Source organism: Lygodium microphyllum, chromosome 15, assembly GCF_053477565.2.
Source record: "Lygodium microphyllum isolate KBCC chromosome 15, Lygodium_microphyllum_v1.1.10, whole genome shotgun sequence".
NCBI lineage: Eukaryota > Viridiplantae > Streptophyta > Polypodiopsida > Schizaeales > Lygodiaceae > Lygodium > Lygodium microphyllum.
Genome location: NC_141149.1, coordinates 108,726,019 through 108,745,266, shown reverse-complemented (window position 1 = coordinate 108,745,266; position 19,248 = coordinate 108,726,019). Strand labels below are relative to the sequence as shown.

The window sequence follows — 19,248 nt, the reverse complement described above, 5'->3', positions numbered from 1 at the left end:
TCCTAGACAGCGACTTTCCAGCACAGTCTTTGGAGCCTACCGCGACACAGATACTCCTACCTCACACTAGAATCATCCAAACAACTCGCATCGCAAGGGAACGCCAAATGTTGGTACGCCCGTACTCAGGCCTGTGGCTGCAGCTGCATGGGCTACACATGGACCGCCTCCCGCCCCTACAATATAGTCTGGACTGCCCCCACCTAAAGATTAGCCGAGAGGAGCTGAACCGCGTCATCAGGATGGATATTATTCAGCTACACACAGCCAGGACATGGGTGTTACCAGCCAAGGATCTGGGGAAGAAGATGGCCTTCTACCGAGAGCACCTTCTACGCCTCACAACTAACAGCTTCATTATACGCCCGAGATACATGGATGTACACCTGTCCCATGGGGTCCGAAGTGCCATCGGACAACTCCGTACGTCATCACACCAGCTACGGATCGAGATAGGTAGATACAGAGCGGACTCTCTCCCCCAAAGAGGACAAGATTTGCCAACTCTGTCAGCTGGAACCAGAAACAGAAAAACATTACATATGTAGATGCCCAGTGTACTACAAGATCAGAGGCCACTTCCACTATCTCTTCAAGGAGGGATTCGGAGCACTCTCCCAAACACTAGACTTTCCCAACCAGAAATGCCTCGGGCTCTTCCTCCTGGAGCTATGCCGACATAGAGACCACCTTCTACGGGTCCGAGACCAAACAGCCGGGAACACACAACAATGCACCCTCCAAGAGTTCTACAGACCCTCGGCCACCCCCTCTACAATGAGGACTGCAGCCAACTGACCAGTGGCCCCACCCCGAGGAGTCACCTTGGATAGAGCTACAGAGAGAGGCATGGCAAATCAAATCATCAGCATCTCCTTGCTCTCTAACAACCTCCTATTCTCTCACAATGGTTGGAATAGACTTTGATCAACTCCTAAAAAAATTTATCCCACTTGCATAGGCAAGTTGGGCCAAGAAGTAGCCTTTTAATCCCATTTTCCAGCGTTACCCAGCTTATTAAATTAATTTCCAAAATATTAATTCTAAAAATTAATATAATAATTATTCTAGTACCCAAAAAAATAATAATTCTACCAATCAATAATTAAATCGGCTAGGCCAATTTATCTTCTAAGTATCCTTGAGCAGATATTGACCCTTAGATTGACATTAATTAATTAATTAATGCCTAGTCTCTAATATCACCACCACTAACATTAGTGGCCAATAAATTGATCTAGGCTAAAATCTGACATCAGGTACTACCTGGTACCTATCAAGCATAGCTTATTGCAACTTTTGCCTTTGGCATCTCAACTGATATCTCGGGGTCCTAGGTCCCACATTGTGAAATAATTAACTTACACCTCACATGTGTAAGTCACATTAGCACATTTGATTAACTTTTAATCAAATGTAAGCAAAACAATAAAATTTCACAGTCGCATGACAGCAACAGTTGGAAACTCTGCCGGAGCAATCGCAAAGGGGGCTGGCGATGGTGGCAGCACTTGGAACCAAACGTAGGTGTGGGCAGCCTTCAAATGGTCATGGCAACAGCTAATTATTATAGGCAAACTGGATGTCACAATGGATGCAAGTGACCTAGCACACACTAATTTTAGAGATGGAACCGACCAAAGTTGAGATGTTAATGCACCTTATTTAGCTTAACGAGACCTTGAACTTGTTTGACTCAGCTCTGCTACTGCTCCAGTCATGCTTTGTGAGTTTTTCCTCACGAATAAATAAGCCACACTTTTATTGCACCCACCAAAACAAAGGAAAAACAAATTGTGGCCAATGTGCATAGGTATCATAGGTGTGCATAAGTGTTGGGGCAGGAGTGCCGCCTGACTCAAAAAAGAAAAACCTTCTTAAAAACACCTTCAGGTGTACAGACCAGCAATTTTAGCACAATGTTTGAGGGATAACAAAGAGATGAGCATAAACAGCTAGCTAGAAAAAGGAATCCTGAAATCCTAAATATAATGTGTAAAGAAAGGAGGACATATCCAACATTTTGATTTAATGTACACTCATCTGTTGGGTTAAAGTTGAAACATAAACAGATATATACACAACAACGAAAGAAGCCATACCTTCATTGGTTTTCAAATGTGGATAATCTTCCAGTGAAGGTTTTGATGACAGCAGAGCATTGGCCTGCATCAATCCAAGCACTGCCATCAAATGCACTACAGAAAGAAGCTCATAAGAAGCACTCGAAATTGCAGTTTCCTGGAGCCAAACATGGAAGCACACACACCCGTCACCAGCTCATTCCAGTAGCATTGATGAACTTAGCTCGAGTATTATGGTAAGTGCTTAATAATGAATTACCAATTGAAAACTGCAAAAGATAGAGCTATTAGTTCTATGAGATTCATATGTACCTATTAGACAAAACTGAACAATTGTGACTAATACTTCATTAAACCCACCTGTATGGGATCTTCTTGATTTGTCCAGCCAAAACACACTGCATTTGCACATTCATTTCCTGAACACATGGTACCAAGACAGGTAACCAGGCAAAAACCATGTTATATACACTACCGACTTCAAAGCTACAGATACAACAAAAAATGTGATCACAAGCAGCATACTCTTCACCAATCCAAGTAGCAAGGGTAGATAATCTTCTAATGCCATCTGAATGTCAAGTTTAGCAGTCCCACCTGCACATTCGCAAAAGGAGATGAGTCGAGCATGTTTTAGCTTTAATAAGCCTGAGATTCGAATAGCACAACCAAGAACCATAACCCTACTTAATTTGCTTGAGCAACATTTTAACAGTTCATAAGAGCAGTTTACAGCCATCAGTGACTATGTGGATAAGAGGTTCCATGGTACATAGGAAAGCCTTTAACAGATTCCCATAGCAAGGCTGAAAAGGCATCCTAGAAACTTCGATGAAAGTATCTATTGCAGTAGCAAGAGGAGGAAAGACAACAAGCTAATGTAATGACCACAAATCTGAAACCCAACAATCATCAGTATAAAATACAAGCCATAAAGAATTCGTTTCAAATACCACCGCTGCAACCACCTTGGTTATATTTCCTGCAGACTAGGTCAGACATAGCCAAATGATCAGTCTGATTTGGGACATCCTGCCCAATTAAGTGAAGCCCTCCAATTTTGCAAGGTATACACAATTGCATGGACTTGCCAGGAGTTCCTACTACTGCAAAATAGCTCCAATACCATTTCCACAAGTGTTTGAAGTAACAAGAACAGACTGATGAAGATTTGAACAGTCAAGAATTAAAGAAAGGCGATAGAATGGCCTGCATGGTGAGTATGGTGGACAACCAGGACTGAGCTTCATGGATGCAATATTCTGCAGGTGTAGATTATGGCTACACATCAGAAGTACTAGTATTAATCTCTTTTCTTTCTATTGTAAGTAATTGTCTTGGCCATATAGGACATTCTCCAGCTTGTAGCTCCCTAGAGATGCCTATCACTGTATATAGGAATACCTGTATGCTCACCAGGTTTGGGTTCAAATTTTCCTTAACATCATTGTGTCACACTCTAACTTGGGGTACTATACCTTGGCTTACAAATTTCCATTGCAATTGGCAACAAGCACACATCACTAGCCTAGCATGCAAGGCTACTCATCCCACATCACCAAATCCCAACAACACAACCTAATGCCACACAATTCCCACTCTAAATTGGAAATGGCAGCTTTCAACCTCCTGCTGTGATAAGTGACTGATCATCTACACACATCTCTAGTTTATACAATTTATTGACTAGATGGATCTCATCCACACACTTAGGAGCTATTGGGACACCATACAAAGCACAACATGTTATGCATGTCACATGTGGAAGCTTGAAAGGCAATCAGGGCCACCCTATTGACCTCAATTAACTTGCTTGCAATCACACTCAAAAGTTTAGGATAACCAAATTGAAATCGCAGAGTATGGTTGAGAGAGTAAACATTGCATGGTGACCCAATATCCACCAGAAGCGTCCCCCCCAAAAAAAGTAATTGATGGAACTCGAAGAGAGACACTCCAATAAGAAATGATGAAGGTAATGCGGAGAGAAATCAGCTGAACATTAGATAAAAGCTGAATAAAATGATCAGCCCCTCCACATGCTACCGTGCATAGCTGCAATGAGGGCGTTAGTCTACTAGAAATGAGAAGGCAGAAAGTGATAACTGTGAGAATGAGCACTCGAAGGCAAAGAAGCACAACTACTAAAGACTGAGAAGAACACAAAGTGAAAGAAGGAACACAAGAATGCAAACAATGAATGAAAGGGAAATGGAATCCATAACACAATACAAGAGACATATCATACAAACCACACAGGTGAATGGCACCTGTGGTGACCAAAAGTACCTCCAAACTCCCTCCCTCCATATGGACATGATCGAATACAACAAGAGTGTATAGGCCCTAGGGCGAGACCCAAGACAAATGAAATAGCCCTAAATGGGCTGCCCAACTGCCCATAAGGACACCCAATACAAAGCCTAACACCCAAGAAATGTACACCATTAACACCCTCTCTTACATAATGTATGGTCAATACAATAAAATATACAATGATGGGGAGTAACAAGCGCCTAGAAACCATCACCATGTCCCATAACACAACAATTATCTGCCAAAAACAAGTACCACCAGTACAACAGCAATGACAAGGGATGCTCGAAGAAGACGCTCGAAGTACCTGAATGCACCATCAGACATATCCCAAGACTAACTTTGGGTTACGACTTGTAGTCCAAGAGACATCTAACAAAGAAGCACGAAGTCAATGTTGATCATACTCAAACCCTACTCATAGAAAGTGGAAATAGTTGAATCTCTATGTTTGTAAGATTGTAACTAATGACCTACATAAGCACATCATGACCATGGTCAGCCAAACTGGGAACAGACTATGAGCAAAACATCTCTCTGTCCCAACATCCCACCATGGAACTATCTCTAAGATTTAAATTGCCTACCTATGCCAATGCATATAGAAACTCTCCCTCGGGACCTACCGCATCCTATGAATGTAAAGCACGCATGAAAATGCCCAACTATCATCCTCTCACAATCATCCCTCTCTGGACCAAGGATACATGAGGACCTTCAATCCACTACTACAAAGCAAGGGTATCCATGCTCCATGCCGAGCCATGCACCAAATGAGAATAGTGCAGAAAGATTGGATCAATCTTTGGATGGAGTTTGAGAAATGCTCATTATAATTTGTTTTTTTAGTCCATTGATTCATTGACCAATTTTGATCTGTCAATCAGTCAAGCTGTCCAATCGTGATATCTTTTCTAAACATTTAACAGCTCTAATTGTTATATAGAAAGTTAGGTGTCGTAGTACAGGAGATCAAGAAATGCCAAAACCCACAAAGGCAGACCCACCAAGGACTAGTCCAACCGAGCCATACCATAGGAGAAGTCAGCTTCCCTCCTTGATACAAAACCACCATCCAAGTTAGTCCAAGGGATGGAGCAGCCATTTGTCCAGTAGCCAAACAAAATCAACCAAGCCACTGAAGACACGACATCGCCACAAAAGAAGCATGACACCATCTCATTTGGACAACATAAAGATAAGGCCACGAAAACTATCAAAAAGCAGTCACCAAGAGAACTCAATGAAGCATGCCGAAAATCACCATCCTTCAAAGACAAATCTAGGAGCATCAAAAGCCCAGAGTAAATCCACGAGTCTCAATACCTCGTGGAAGTGGAAGGTGAAGAACCTATAGTTGCAAACCAATGACCAAGCATCCTCCAAGCTCAAAAAGAAAGCCTCAAATATCAAGGTTACGCCATGGTGAAGAAATCTCAAGCTATGAAAATAGAAAAGCCATAAAAAAGACCAATGATATGAAAGATGAGTAGTAGTAGCTCAAAAAGAAGCCTTATGTCCAAAAGGATCTCGATGCTACTTGCCTCATATGCAACTAAGACAAGGTGCTGACAAGTGTGTCCCAATATTTGATGAGCCCTCAACCACATGTAACAAAGCTAATGCAAGGTCACATGCATGCCAAAGAAGACCCAACTAGAAGGAAGATCTCACTCTAAGCCCTGTGGATGTATACAAGCCACTCTCCTAAGGACTAATCCAAAGAGCCTCAGCAATAGCCTCATCCCCAACCCAAACACCAAGGCTACTAAAGACGACCATGGTGCTTAGCTATGCAATAGCATAAACAAAAAGAAGATTAAACCCTAGATTTGAAAGATAAAAGGCCTTGGAAATTTATCTCTGGCCCTAACGGTCTATTAAGAGGTATGGTGCCCACACCACAAACTGGCATTAAAGACTTGTTACCAACAATGACCATTCCCCCTCACCCCCGATGAGGTGCCATACAGCTACTAGCACCACTATCCACCAACCAAGGCTTTGGCTTTGAAAATATCAAAGTAAATCCCCTCTTTGAACCAATGAGAATGACAAACACAAACTCTAAAACTCTTCCTTCTCTTTCTTCTCTTTGCCCTACACATCTTTCTTAACCTTCTCTTTTACTTTTTCTCCCACATCGTAACCTGCAATGATAGCCTCAAAGATCAGTCCTAAAGGTCTCAAAATCCTAAGCCTATTGCTCAGGCACTAATGGAACCAGCTCCTCCCAAGTCAAAGTCTCATGTGTTGAGCTACGAATCATTACATGCTAATCAGCCACTTAAAACAACAAGCTTAATTAATCAATTTACAAAAAATTTCATTAAAAGAAATGCATTCCTAGAGTGTCGTCCCATAAACCAAACCCTAATCAGGGAGAACCCAACCATCTATAAATAGACAACCTGCCCTCTTTGTTGCCACACCCCATTCACCGAGGATATCTCAGCCAGAGCTGTTGTCCATTGCTTTCTACCATTTGGTGCCCGTCTTCCAACTTTCTATTGCTGTATCAAAGCCTTCTACCAGTTGACGACTGCTGTCCAAGCTGGAGCAGCCGGCGTTTACTGTTTCCTGACCTCCTGGAGCTGCCATACAGCCTGTCAGCCTGCCGTCCTGCTGCCACCTCAGCCCTACTGCTTTATTTTCCAGTTTTATGCATTCACCCAGCCTGCCATGTCAAGAAAATCTGTATTTTGCAATCTACTGCTTCCATACAGCTCCATGTCATCACAATTGCCTGTGTTTTCAGATTTCAGCACCTAACTGCCCATCTGCACTAATACAACATCCTATTGCTGCATTCGCTGCTGCCAAACACTCACAAAGGCTGCCTGCTGCGTTCCAGGATCCGTCAGAGTACAACACACTCTTCCGCTCATACTCTCTACCCCGGTCCTTGAGATGAGTTCAGGGGTTAGTTTTCACCTTCCATAGTGAATTTGTTGCATTGAGCATTGTATCTATTCACTCATCATTCAAATTTCATCATCTTCTGTCTTCATTGTCTCTGTGTTAACCCTAATCCTAACTGTGTTTCTTTATTGATCAGTGCGTTTATTGTACAATTGTGTTTGTATTCTATAGACGAGCATTTCTTTACATGGTATCAAAGCTATATATTCATAGAAGATACTTAGGCCATTGATCAGAAAGCCGGTCTTCAGAAACAAGAACTACAAAGGGAAGATGACATCAAACACTTCCAAATCAACTCAATCTCCAAAGCAGCCTATGTCGAGAACGGAGCAGGACTGGGTAACGGAGCCAACTCTGCAAGGTGCTAACTACATTGAAGAGACACATCCTTATTCTATCAAAGATCAAGAGCTGGAGCTAATCATGGCTCGAGGAGCCAAGAAGGCCGAAGAGCTTGACAAAAAGATAGTAATTTGACAACAACTACTCAATGAGGTGTATATGGCTTTTTCCCATCAAATTTTGTGCATAAATCTAATGATGTTGCAGGGCCATTGAGACCTCCATTAAGGATGGGCCCCCCTCTTAGAGAAAGAGATCTATAGTATGTCCCTTACTTTCCACCACTTTCATCTACCACGGTGCAAGGTACACATGTTCCTTCTTTCTCTTTTATATCTATGTCTCGAAAAATGCTAGAAAAAATAGGGAGGCCCCGAAATAATCTGAGATTACAATGACAATGTCCGACAGGTGTAGGCAAGCTATGGAAAGTAAAAACTGGCCTAGGAATGCACACAGGAAGCCGACAATTGAAGAAAATGCACCTAAATTGCCAAAGCTCCTACATCTCTGTCAAACTCTGACAAGAGCTCACAACTAGGTGATGACAAACTAGCATAACCAACATAAGCAGGCTAACACCCCCTCTCAAATCCTAGGAGTTTGAAGACCCAACCTCATGTGATGAAGCATAGAAGCCTTAGACAAAGGCTTCATGAAGAGATCTGCTGCATTGTCCTCTGTGGAACAATAGGCCACCACTAACTCGGAATGTATGCTCCGCTCTCAAACATAGTGATATTGAACATTGATGTACTTCATGTGATCATGAAACACAAGGTTTCTTCACTGGAGCTAAAGCACTCTAGTTGTCCACATACAACTCCATAGGTCCAAGCTGAGGAAAGCCAATCTCCACCACCATGCGATGAAGCCACAAACCACCTCCATAGCTATAGAGCATAAGGCACGATACTCTGCCTCTGTAGAAGAAAGAGCCACAGTAGACTGCTTCTTGCTACTCCATGAGATAACTTCCTATCCAAAGGAAAAAGGCATGACTTGTGGTGAACCATATCGAATCCACATCACCTGCCCAATCAAAATCACTCCAACCAAAGAGAGTAACCCCCTCTCCATACATAATAAGCCATGGGGTATCATGTATGGGACAAGAAATAGACAGACAATCAGCCATACCAAACTCTGAGAGAAGCTCGGAAATGTGCATATGCTGCAAAATAAAAAAGCCCTATGCCAATTGATAAATCTCCAATCCAAGGAAGAAGTGAAGGATCCCTAAATCCATGATGTCAAACTTTTGTCTCAAAATCTCTAAAGTAGGATAACCTCCTGTGTCATGAGGATATGTATTTTTGAAACCTCACTTAACATGTGGATTATTTTTTAATCACATGATTAAGTAAATGTTGCACATGTGAGGTGTAACTACGATTAGAGTAAATTTACAAGCTCGGGACCCAAGAAAGTCATGGAATATCAAAGGCAAAAGTTGCTATAAGTTATACCACACATGTACTTGGTGGTATCTAGTGTCAGTTGTTGCCCTAGGTCATTCATTTGGCCATAAGTGTCAGTCGATGACACTAGGGAAGTGGTGTTTAATGGTACCTAATGCCAATCTGATGGTCAAAGATGGTGCAAAGATACTCAGGAATGGAAGTTGCCTAGCCAATTTAATTATTGGCCAGTTAGATTATTTTTCAAGGCACCGAAATAATTATTAGATTAATTTTTAATATTTAAATATTGAAAATTAATATTTAATTATGGATAATGTTGGGAAAACTATTTGGGAAGGTTGCCATAGTATATTCAGCCTACAAGAGAGAGGGAGGAGATGCTACTAGTCTGATTTGCAACCATTGGAGGACCTTTTGAAGCAGCCAAGGGCAAGAGGAGACCAATCAACAACAAGCGACAGCATCTACAGGCTGTTAAGATAGAGCAACAGTAGTACATGGCTGATTTTCTTCAGCTCTTTGCATCCACAAGCTGTTGAGACAGGGCAGCAGCAGTGAATGACAGATTTTCTTCAGTTCTTTGCATAGAAAGTCTGAATTTTCTCTCTCTTCAACATTCTCTCTCATCTCCCAGCCTTGCTCCGAAGATTACAGCATTGAGATCACCAAGGGCTGAGAAATTTCAGATTTCTCCGCTGTAAACCCTAATCTGCAAAAAAAATTATGGATTACCAGCACCCTTGGGAAGCGTGCCAAAAATTGGAAGCTCCAAGACTTGGATTCAACAGGGCTGAAGCTGTTTTTAGTCAAATTCAAATGGAGGGACCAGCAAATCAATGAATTTGGGGCATTTTCCATCTCCATCAAAGCAGGTGAAGGCCAATTGATTGCCCGAATCAAAGGGCAAATCAGATTGAAGACTTGCTTGTCATTTTGGACAACAAGGGGAGTTGGAATACCAAGAGGGATTGGAAGAATCCAATGTCCAAGATTATATGGTAAAGTGTGCATTTCAGTTCTGTGAATTTGTTAATTGCTGCAAATAGTGCTTAATCAGGTTATTTACCACCCTATCCGAGGAGGAAGGCCGGTTGCATCTTGAGTATAACTCCCTGTAATAATAAGATCATCTACATACAAGATGAGAAAGCACACCTCACCCTCAACCTTAAAATATACATTGGGGTCATGAGCCGATCGATGGAAGTCACTCTATAGAAAGAATCAATTGATCCTCTCGTACCAAGCTCGAGGAGCCTACTTCAAGCCATAGAGGGCCTTCTGCAATCTACAGACATGGTCCTCCTTCCCTTGCACAAGAAAACCTAGAGGCTATGAAACAGGAATCTCCTCCTCAAGGACACCATTCAAGAAGACAAACTTTAAGTCCATCTGATAAAGAGCCCAGCGGTGGTGGGCTATAAGAGCCAAGATAGCTGAATAGTAGACATCCGAGCCATAGGTGCAGGTCTCTCAAAATAGTCCAAGCATGCCCTCTAAGCAAAACCCTTGGCAACAAGCCTAGCTTTGTGCTTGTTGAAACCGGTCTATGACTCACATAAAGCGGTAGTTCCTTCAATTAACACCTGGTCTTTACACACACACATAAGCAGATACCTCACTCCCTCGCTCAACACCAGATTGGGCCCGAAGACCGGCGCCTCTCTCGGTATTTCTTTATCAATTAAAAGATGGAAATTTACAAAAATGATAATGTTCCAAAATACATAACCTGTGAACAGTTGGTATTCATCTCTTCTGAGTAAATCCCAGCTGCATAAGAACAGTACAACATGTCCAGATCAACATCCCTTTTAGGAAAGCATTTTCTGTGACCAAAACTCAATGATTCCTGTACAGAATTGCAGTCTGCAGATCTCTGAATTCACTGTCTTTACTGTCCAGCATGTCCAGAGTTCATTGTTCTTACTATCCAGCACACTGTTCTTACTGTTCAGCATGTGACTAAAACTCAATGATTCATGTGCAGAATTTCAGAGAAAACACAGAATTGTACCTTCGATGGAATCAGCCCATCATGGAAGCATTTCCTCTAAGAATAGAAAGAGAGTTTATCAGAGGAAGCAAGCTCTACCTCCGTACTTGAGTCAAAGACATAGAAGTACTCTCCATGGCTGATTTTCTTGCAACAATCACTACAACTCCTCAAAACTTCATTCTCCCATCTGCCCCTTATGCCTATTACGTTTTTTTTTAATGCTCTCTCTCACTCTCTTTTGGAAATTTGTGCCATATGGCATACATGTAACAATTTTTCCGTTTAAACATTCTGGTCTAAAATTCTCCATGATCGGTGCAAAATTTGACCTCGGCACAAACCAGACAATTAATCCTCGTGCAAAAACGAAGATAATGACGCGAACAGATTTTGGGGTCCAAAAATAGTAACTCCCTAAATTTTAGGGATGGTGACCCCTACATTCCTCGGGTTGTTCTGAGCAACTTTTATCATTGTGACCACATCAAAAAGTGTAATGTGGCTTAGTTACGGTGACTTTTATTCCGTGAGCATTCTCAAATGTGTATCTTCTGTCTTGGCCAAGCTCATTGTCCTGCACCATCTCCAGTGGCTAAGCACACAGTCCCAAACCACTGGCATTCTATTCTTCGGTGCCCATTCAATATGGAACCGGTCCTAAGGCTCAAACAAACCATTAGTCCAATTCATCCCAATGGCTGCCTCTTCTGGCCATGGAAAGATCCCGGCTTATTCCAAGAGAACTCTGGGAGTAAGAAGCAACAGCAACAAAAGAAAAGAAAAATAAAATATTTATATAAGTAAATAAGAAAAGCAACTGTAAAAAGTATCACCATCTGGTGACACTTGTCCAAGGAACCATCTGCAAGGTGCTTGGTCTTATAGACCCACTTCACGCCTATTACCTTCTGGTTCAGGGGACGCGGAACCAACCCCCAAGTCTGATTACACTTGATAGAATTGAGCTCCTCTTGCATGGCTTGACGCCAAATATCCTATGCAAGAGCCTCCTCAACTATAGCATGGTCCGATTCGCATGCTCCACCACTCCATTCTCTGAAAGTGTGTTCGCATACGAACTTTGGAAATAGTTTGTCTCCACAAAAACCTTCCACTCATAAAAATGAGAGTACACTCGCTCTTGTACTCCAAAAAATAAGGCTACACATAAAGACTGAAGTTATCTATAATTAGCATCAACGACTTGGCCTTTCCAACAGAGGCCGTGCCCATAGGTTCACAAAGGTTAGTTTGAACCAACTCGAGCAAGGTAGAAGGCCTCCTAGTGGAAATCTAGGGATGTGGCTGCCTTTGTTGCTTGCCGCTCAAACAGCTAGGACACAAAGTGTGAATAGGAGGAAAATCAAGAAGTTCCTCCACCATCTTCTTCCAAGAAGCCCATCAAATAGCATCAAAGTTAACATGACCATAACAAGCATTCCAAAGCAGCCCAATCTTGTGGAAAGACCTTGCACCTAAGGCTATGAGCGTGTAAAGCCCACCCTCCTAAGATCCTATCCAAAAAACGGCACCTATAGACTCGTCCTCCACTATCACCGCATCCTATGTAAAGATCACACGAGTATCAAGCCGTGTAAGACCATGAACAAACAAGAGGTTAAAACCTAAATCTAGTACATAGAGAACTTTGGCTAAAGAAGACTGCCTGTCCAGCAATAAAGGAATAATGGTAGAATTCTCACCAATGGTGATTGTGCCCCCTCTGGCACTCAAGTCCTAAAGCCAATCTTGTCTGTAGGTAATGTGAGAAGAGACCCCACTGTCAACAAGCCAAGGCTTCTCCTGATCAGAAGAAACAAGAGTTGTATCCTCCTAAACAAATACATCCACAAAGGCAGATTATGTCGTCGTAAGGGCAACCTTTGTATCCTTCGAATCCTTTTCCTTTGGCTTCAAATGGGGGTACCTTTGCCAACACTTCTCCTTGGGATGAGTGCCCTTTCCACAATGTGGGCACTTGGGCTTCTTCTCGTTCTTCTCATCCTTCTTGTCCTCTTGCTTCTTGTCCTTGGCCTCCACCTTCTTTTTCCCTTCACTTATACCTATAGTAAATGCTTTGGTAAAGCCAAAACCATTGGCCCCAACCTCTAAGTTGCTCATCATGCTCCAAGACAAGCAATGAAAGCTCCTCCCATAAGAGTGTCTCGCGGGTCCTAAATGTGATAAGGCTAGTGTAGAAGTCATCAAACCGAGGAGATGGCAACTAAGCCAACAAGATCATATAGCCACGTCTTCAAAGAATATCATCCAACCAAGAGAGGCAAGCTCACCCCTCATGTCCTCCCATCTTTGTGATATGCTCCTTCATAGAGGAGAAATCATCAAGAATGAGCATCCACAACTTCTTCTCAAGGGAAATCTAGTGGGCAAATATCTTATGCTGATAGAAAGACGCAAGCTTCTTCCACACTTCCGCCGCAATCTTCAACCTGCGAATATGCACAATGACAATCTTGCAAATTCATAAAGAGAGAGGATTGGGCTCGAGAGTTCAGCTGATCCCACAAAACTGCTCAGTCCATAGAAGTCCCATTTGCTTGATCCTTAGTAGGACGAGGGATAAAATTGGGAACAAGAGCCCAAAGATCAAAGGTATTGAGTATGCACTCCACCTTACACGACCACAACGAATAGTTCAAACCGTCGAGTTTATCTTCTTTGGGTAATGAAGGTAAGATAGGCACCTACACTAAGGATATCAAGGACATCTTCACTTCAGATGGAGTGATAGAGATGAATAGAAGAGAGACAGGTGCAAACGGGGGACTCCTCTCACCGACTATAAATGCAATAATCACGTCTCTACTCAAAAGAGCATCTGAAAAGAAGCTCCTCCTCTAAGTCATCAAAGCTCATGAACTGGTGAGACGCCTTCAATCTTATAATCACCTAGAAAGCTGCATTTGAATGGAGACAGCATGGAAGACAGAAGGCAATCAACTACACAGACTATAGATGTGTCACCTATCAAGGAAATGCTATCGCCCACCACCAAGAAGGGAGCTGTCTGCACCATGAAGCTGCCACCTGTGCCAAAAAGCTATTGCCTAAGTCAAAAAGCTATTGCCTGCAAAACACAAATTTGTGTTTGCTGCAAAACACAAAAAATTAAAGCTGCCTGATGACTAGACAAGGTCGCTTGGTCCTAGATGATGTTGTCTGGTCTCTCCAGAAGGGTTGACTGGGCATTGAACCACTTGTACGAGCACTAAATGCAGCAAACGCAAGCTGAAAATCTATGTTTAATAAATCTAGGCTACTCCTCTACAGTGAAAACTTGCTCTACTGCAAGAAACCTCCAAACCGTGTCCTCACTTAGGTGATGATACCATGTGAGAGTGCACAACAGAAGAGAAACTAATCAGTCCCTACACATAGCCCAAAGCATCAAGGAGGGCACCAGATCAAGGTAATGATAATGGCAGCACCAAGCACTGTGTCGGTGTGTTAGAGTGTCAAAGTGTGCACCTACAAATGGAAGACTGAAGACTGAAGAGTGTGACTGCCAAATGGGGGGGTGTGGCTATAAATAGCCAAAAGATCAAAACACTATCGGACCTGCACCTGAAGGGGCCATAAATGCTAGCCAACCAACAATAAATGTCGGTTACTCTCCAAAAAATGCTAGAAAGATAGGGAGGCCCGAAAAAATCCTAGATGACAATGATAATGTCCGATAGGTGTAGACAAGCTGTGGAAAGTAAAATTTGGCCTAGAAATGCACACAGGAAGCCGACAACCGAAGAAAATGCACCTAAATTGCCAAAGCTCCTATGTCTCTATCAGACTCTAACAAGACCTCACAACCAAGAGATGACAGACTGACATAACTGATATAGGCAGGCTAACAAGTTTCACCTTGCATAGTGCATTTGTTGCATTGAACATTGTATCTATTCATTCATTATCCAAATTTCATTATCATTTGTGTTCATTCTCTATGTTAACTCTAACCCTAACTATGTTTCTTTATCGGTCTGTGTTTGTATTCTGTAGATGAGCATTTCTTTACATCATAAGCCTATGAGATAAGCAAACTGATATAAAGGAAATGAGTTTCTTATGTAAGTGACATCCGATAGGTTTCTTATTTTCACAAGTGTATTTCTTATGTAGGCAACATCGAGTAGGTTTTCTATTTTAGAAAACAAGTTTCCACACAACTATGCATATCAAATATTGGATGGAGCTATTCATCATACAATCAATGCAAGGAATGGCTGAAATGTAGCAATGTTGAACATGGGTTGAGAGCCAAACATTAGCAATCAAGCTAGCAAAGACTTGGAAACACAATCATACAATAGCCACATCCCTTGGAATGAGATGCACATTTGGAGCAAAATAATACAAAGATGCAATCACATACCACCAAACAATCATATACTCAACTCATCCATGGTTGGACAAGGGACTATTTATAGGCTTTATAGGTTAACCGAACTCTCGCGACTTTACGTAGGGCTTGCTTATTCTTCACTTTCATGATGATTTAAAATACACTTTAAAGTAAGGTTAGATCTAAATGACCTATTAGACTATTGACAAATAGAATGTAAAATGCCCAACTCCAATCTCACCCAAACTCCAAGTAGGTAATAAGGGAGGACTAATTGGCTGGTCTACAACAGCTCCTAGCAACACCTAGCCTAGCCCAAGTAAACAGCAAACACAATTAGATCTAAATGTTTCTAGTCTAACAAGACCTATGAGCCATTTGGTGCTTCTCACCTTTCTAAGCACATCCATGTGCCTTGAGGATCTTTGGACGCACATAATAATGCCATGGAGTGTCTCAAGGCTTTTGGTAGCACCTAGACACCTAGCATAGTTTAGTTAGAAATAGACTATGGTTTACAGAAGAAGGAATGTCCCCACTCCCCCCCTCAAGAGGCCAATGGTTTTTCCCTCCCCACATGTAATAGGCTAATAGCCTTCAAGCTCTTGTACATATCCTGGTAATCCCGTCTAAGAGGTTATAGTATGCATTAGAATGTTATTGTTTTGTTCTTATATTGTTCATGATTCATCATATCATTCACTCTAAAATGTTTTTGAGTAAGAAAAAAGATTAACATGACCCTCAAAGTTTTGAAGGCAGCCCCCATATCCTTCAACCCACTACCAACTAGAACCCTCGAGTCTAAGTGGATGCATTGTGTGATGCTCCACATACCGTCAATCACAAAATATTCACCAAGAAGGCCTACACATCTTGCGGACAAGGAAACCTGATTTGATGAGGCCTGACTTCAAGACAAACCTCCTGCAAATCATCACACATTGCATCAAGTCCAACAACTCATCAATGAATTACACTTTGTTTCATGATGACTAAGCAATCAAATCCTCATCATTGTTTAGAAAATGTTGTCCATGTGATTTGTTAGTCCCAATGCCACCAATGAGAATTTGACCAACCCAAGAGGTGGTCGATACATAATCTTGTGGACAATGGAACCTAATCTAATGAGACCGAAAATAGAAAGATCATGGTCATAACCTCCCCTACACCGGCCACTTCTAGGGCTATTCAAAATTTTTATTGGCCACATTTGGACTAATGATAATGAATTCACAGCATCTTCTAGAACAATGATGAGGATTTGGTTGATAAATCATCATGAAACAAAGAGTCAAATTCCATAACAACAACGTGCTACATGATGTGGTTGAAAAACAGATACAACCTCTTGGTAGCTATCTTTGCAGGTTCGTGTCATCTGTAAGACAAGGGGAGTGAAAGCGAGCTTTGAAGGTTACAGTGCTGATCCCATGTTTCCTTGGTCCTTTTTCTATTGATCTCACCCCGCAACCCAAAATACGCCCCAAGGGAAGAGGGATTTTTTTTTTTTTTTTTTTTTGCCCGGGGGGCGGGGGGGGGGCGGGTTTAAAGCCCGTGAGAGAGAGGTTGTGGAGTGCATCAAAAGGCTTCCCTTGCCGATTGCACAGGAACACAACTTAGGTGTTATGTTCACTGCCTGATTGCTCACACATTCCGCTGGAGGATACTAAACTAAAATATGGCATGGAATAGATCAAGGAAAAAAGGAATGCCTTGTCTGGCACACTGGAAACACAGTGCCTGGGATTTTGGATCTGGACCTGCTGCAGCTCATGGTGAAATAGAGCTGCGAATAAAGACCTGCTGGAATGGAGGTTGCTTCACAGGAAACCTATCTGAACAATACAGAAAAGTGCAAAGAGAAGCTGACGATCGATACTATACCGTGCTGCATAAGCATGCTGGAGGTCGGCTTCGACTTGGACGATTTGGAAGGCTGTTTATCGGAATGAACATGGGGCTGATCTGCAGAAGCTAACACTGCGATGAGCCGCGAGCGCAGAGAGCAGAGCCGGTCGAGCGCAGGGCCGGGCAAGAGGCCCTGGGAAGCTAGCTGGCTGAAGTCTGCATTCTTGGGGGCTCTCATCCCAGGCGCAAACACCACGATCTCCGCTGCCGCGGCGGCGGGCGACCTGACGTCGGCGTCTCTTCCTGATCGTGCAAGAGACGGTATGCACCCCATGTCTGGACCCACCGCGTCTCACTGATCCCTCATTATTTGCAGAGACAACCCACGATCCAATAGCACCATGATCATGTATTCCCCTGCTCAGATCGGAAGAAGCACACAGCCCAAGTAGCTAGCTAGAGCGCGCGCTCTCTCTCTCTCTCTCTCTCTCTCTCTCTCTCAAGCCGGCAGCAAAACCCATCATGACGTTGGATCCGAGTACTCTACTGCAGTCTCTCTGTGCCGCCGTTCTCTACTACCACGTGCCCCTTCGCTGGCACGCGTCCTCCTTGCATGAAACCAAATGAATTCTTTGTCCAGCCACAGCCCAAAAATTATAAGCCTTCCCAATATATATATTTGTATTTATTTATTGTCATTCATGAAAATCATTAACACTAATAGAGATCACCTTTTGTTGTCATTGGTATCAAATTAATTCGCCTTCTAGCCAAAAAGGTAAAAAATAAGCATTATAATATCATTAACAATAGCATACAAGACATTAGCATTATAAATATTAATATTTATTTATTTATTGTCATTGATAAAAATCATTAACGCTAATAGAGATCAGCTTTTGTTGCCATCGATATCAAATGAATTCGCCTTCTAACCAAAATGGCAAAAAATAAGCATTATAATATCGTTAACAGTAGCACACAAGACATTAGCATTACAAATATTTTTATTTATTTATTTATTGTCATTGATGAAAATCATTAACGCTAATAGAGATCAACTTTTGTTGCCATCAGTATCAAATGAATTCGCCTTCTAACCAAAAAGGTAAAAAATAAGCATTATAATATCGTTAATAGTAGCACACAAGACATTAGCATTACAAATATTTATATTTATTTATTTATTGTTATTGATGAAAATCATTAACGCTAATAGAGATTAGCTTCTGTTGTCATTGGTATCAAATGAATTCACCTTCTAGCCAAAAAGGTAAAAAATAAGCGTTATGATATCATTAGCAATAGTACACAAGTCATAAGCATTATAAAATCGTTAACACCAACATAGGACCTAAGCATTAGAAAATTATCATCCCATACAATACTTGTAAAATAATTTAAAAATCCAATCATAACCAAGAATGAAAGGAGAAAATTAGTTTAAAACATTTAAGTGAACAAGAACTCAAATCTAAGACTCCTACTTGTAAGAGCATGCAGTGATGAAACTTTACATGTAAGAGCCCTCATTATCATTCTATAGAATATTTAGTAAGATAATTAAAAATACAAGTAAAAGCACACAAAATGACTTTAAAATGTTTGAAATATGAGTATTTACAGTACAACCAATTGAATATTGATTAGTGTTAATAATTTTCTAATGCTTAGGTCCTATGTTGGTGTTAACGATTTTATAATGCTTATGACTTGTGTACTATTGCTCATGCTATCATAACGCTTATTTTTTACCTTTTTGCCTAGAAGGTGAATTCATTTGATACCAATGACAACAGAAGCTAATCTCTATTAGCGTTAATGATTTTCATCAATAACAGTAAAAAAATAAATATAAATATTTGTAATGCTAATGTCTTGTGTACTACTATTAACGATATTATAATGCTTATTTTTTGCCTTTTTGGTTAGAAGGCGAATTCA

At 41.6% G+C, this 19,248-nt stretch overlaps 1 protein-coding gene across 3 annotated transcripts in view; it reads right to left on the bottom strand.

The window, feature by feature from the left end:
* Nucleotides 1–17,939, bottom strand: part of LOC148024892 (uncharacterized) — a 67,758-nt gene extending 49,819 nt beyond the window's left edge. For 2 of the 3 annotated variants that reach the window (XM_087694561.1, XM_087694563.1), the window contains exons 1-4: nucleotides 17,341–17,939; nucleotides 2,610–2,681; nucleotides 2,445–2,503; nucleotides 2,103–2,241 (exon numbers count right to left, since the gene is read on the bottom strand). In XM_087694561.1, the coding sequence (XP_087550687.1) occupies nucleotides 2,103–2,241; nucleotides 2,445–2,503; nucleotides 2,610–2,681; nucleotides 17,341–17,638 (568 nt within the window). In that variant the 5' untranslated portion in view covers nucleotides 17,639–17,939. The remainder of the gene's footprint in view (nucleotides 1–2,102; nucleotides 2,242–2,444; nucleotides 2,504–2,609; nucleotides 2,682–17,340) is intronic. The other variant, XM_087694562.1, reaches the window with a different exon arrangement.
* Nucleotides 17,940–19,248: the final 1,309 nt, after the last annotated feature.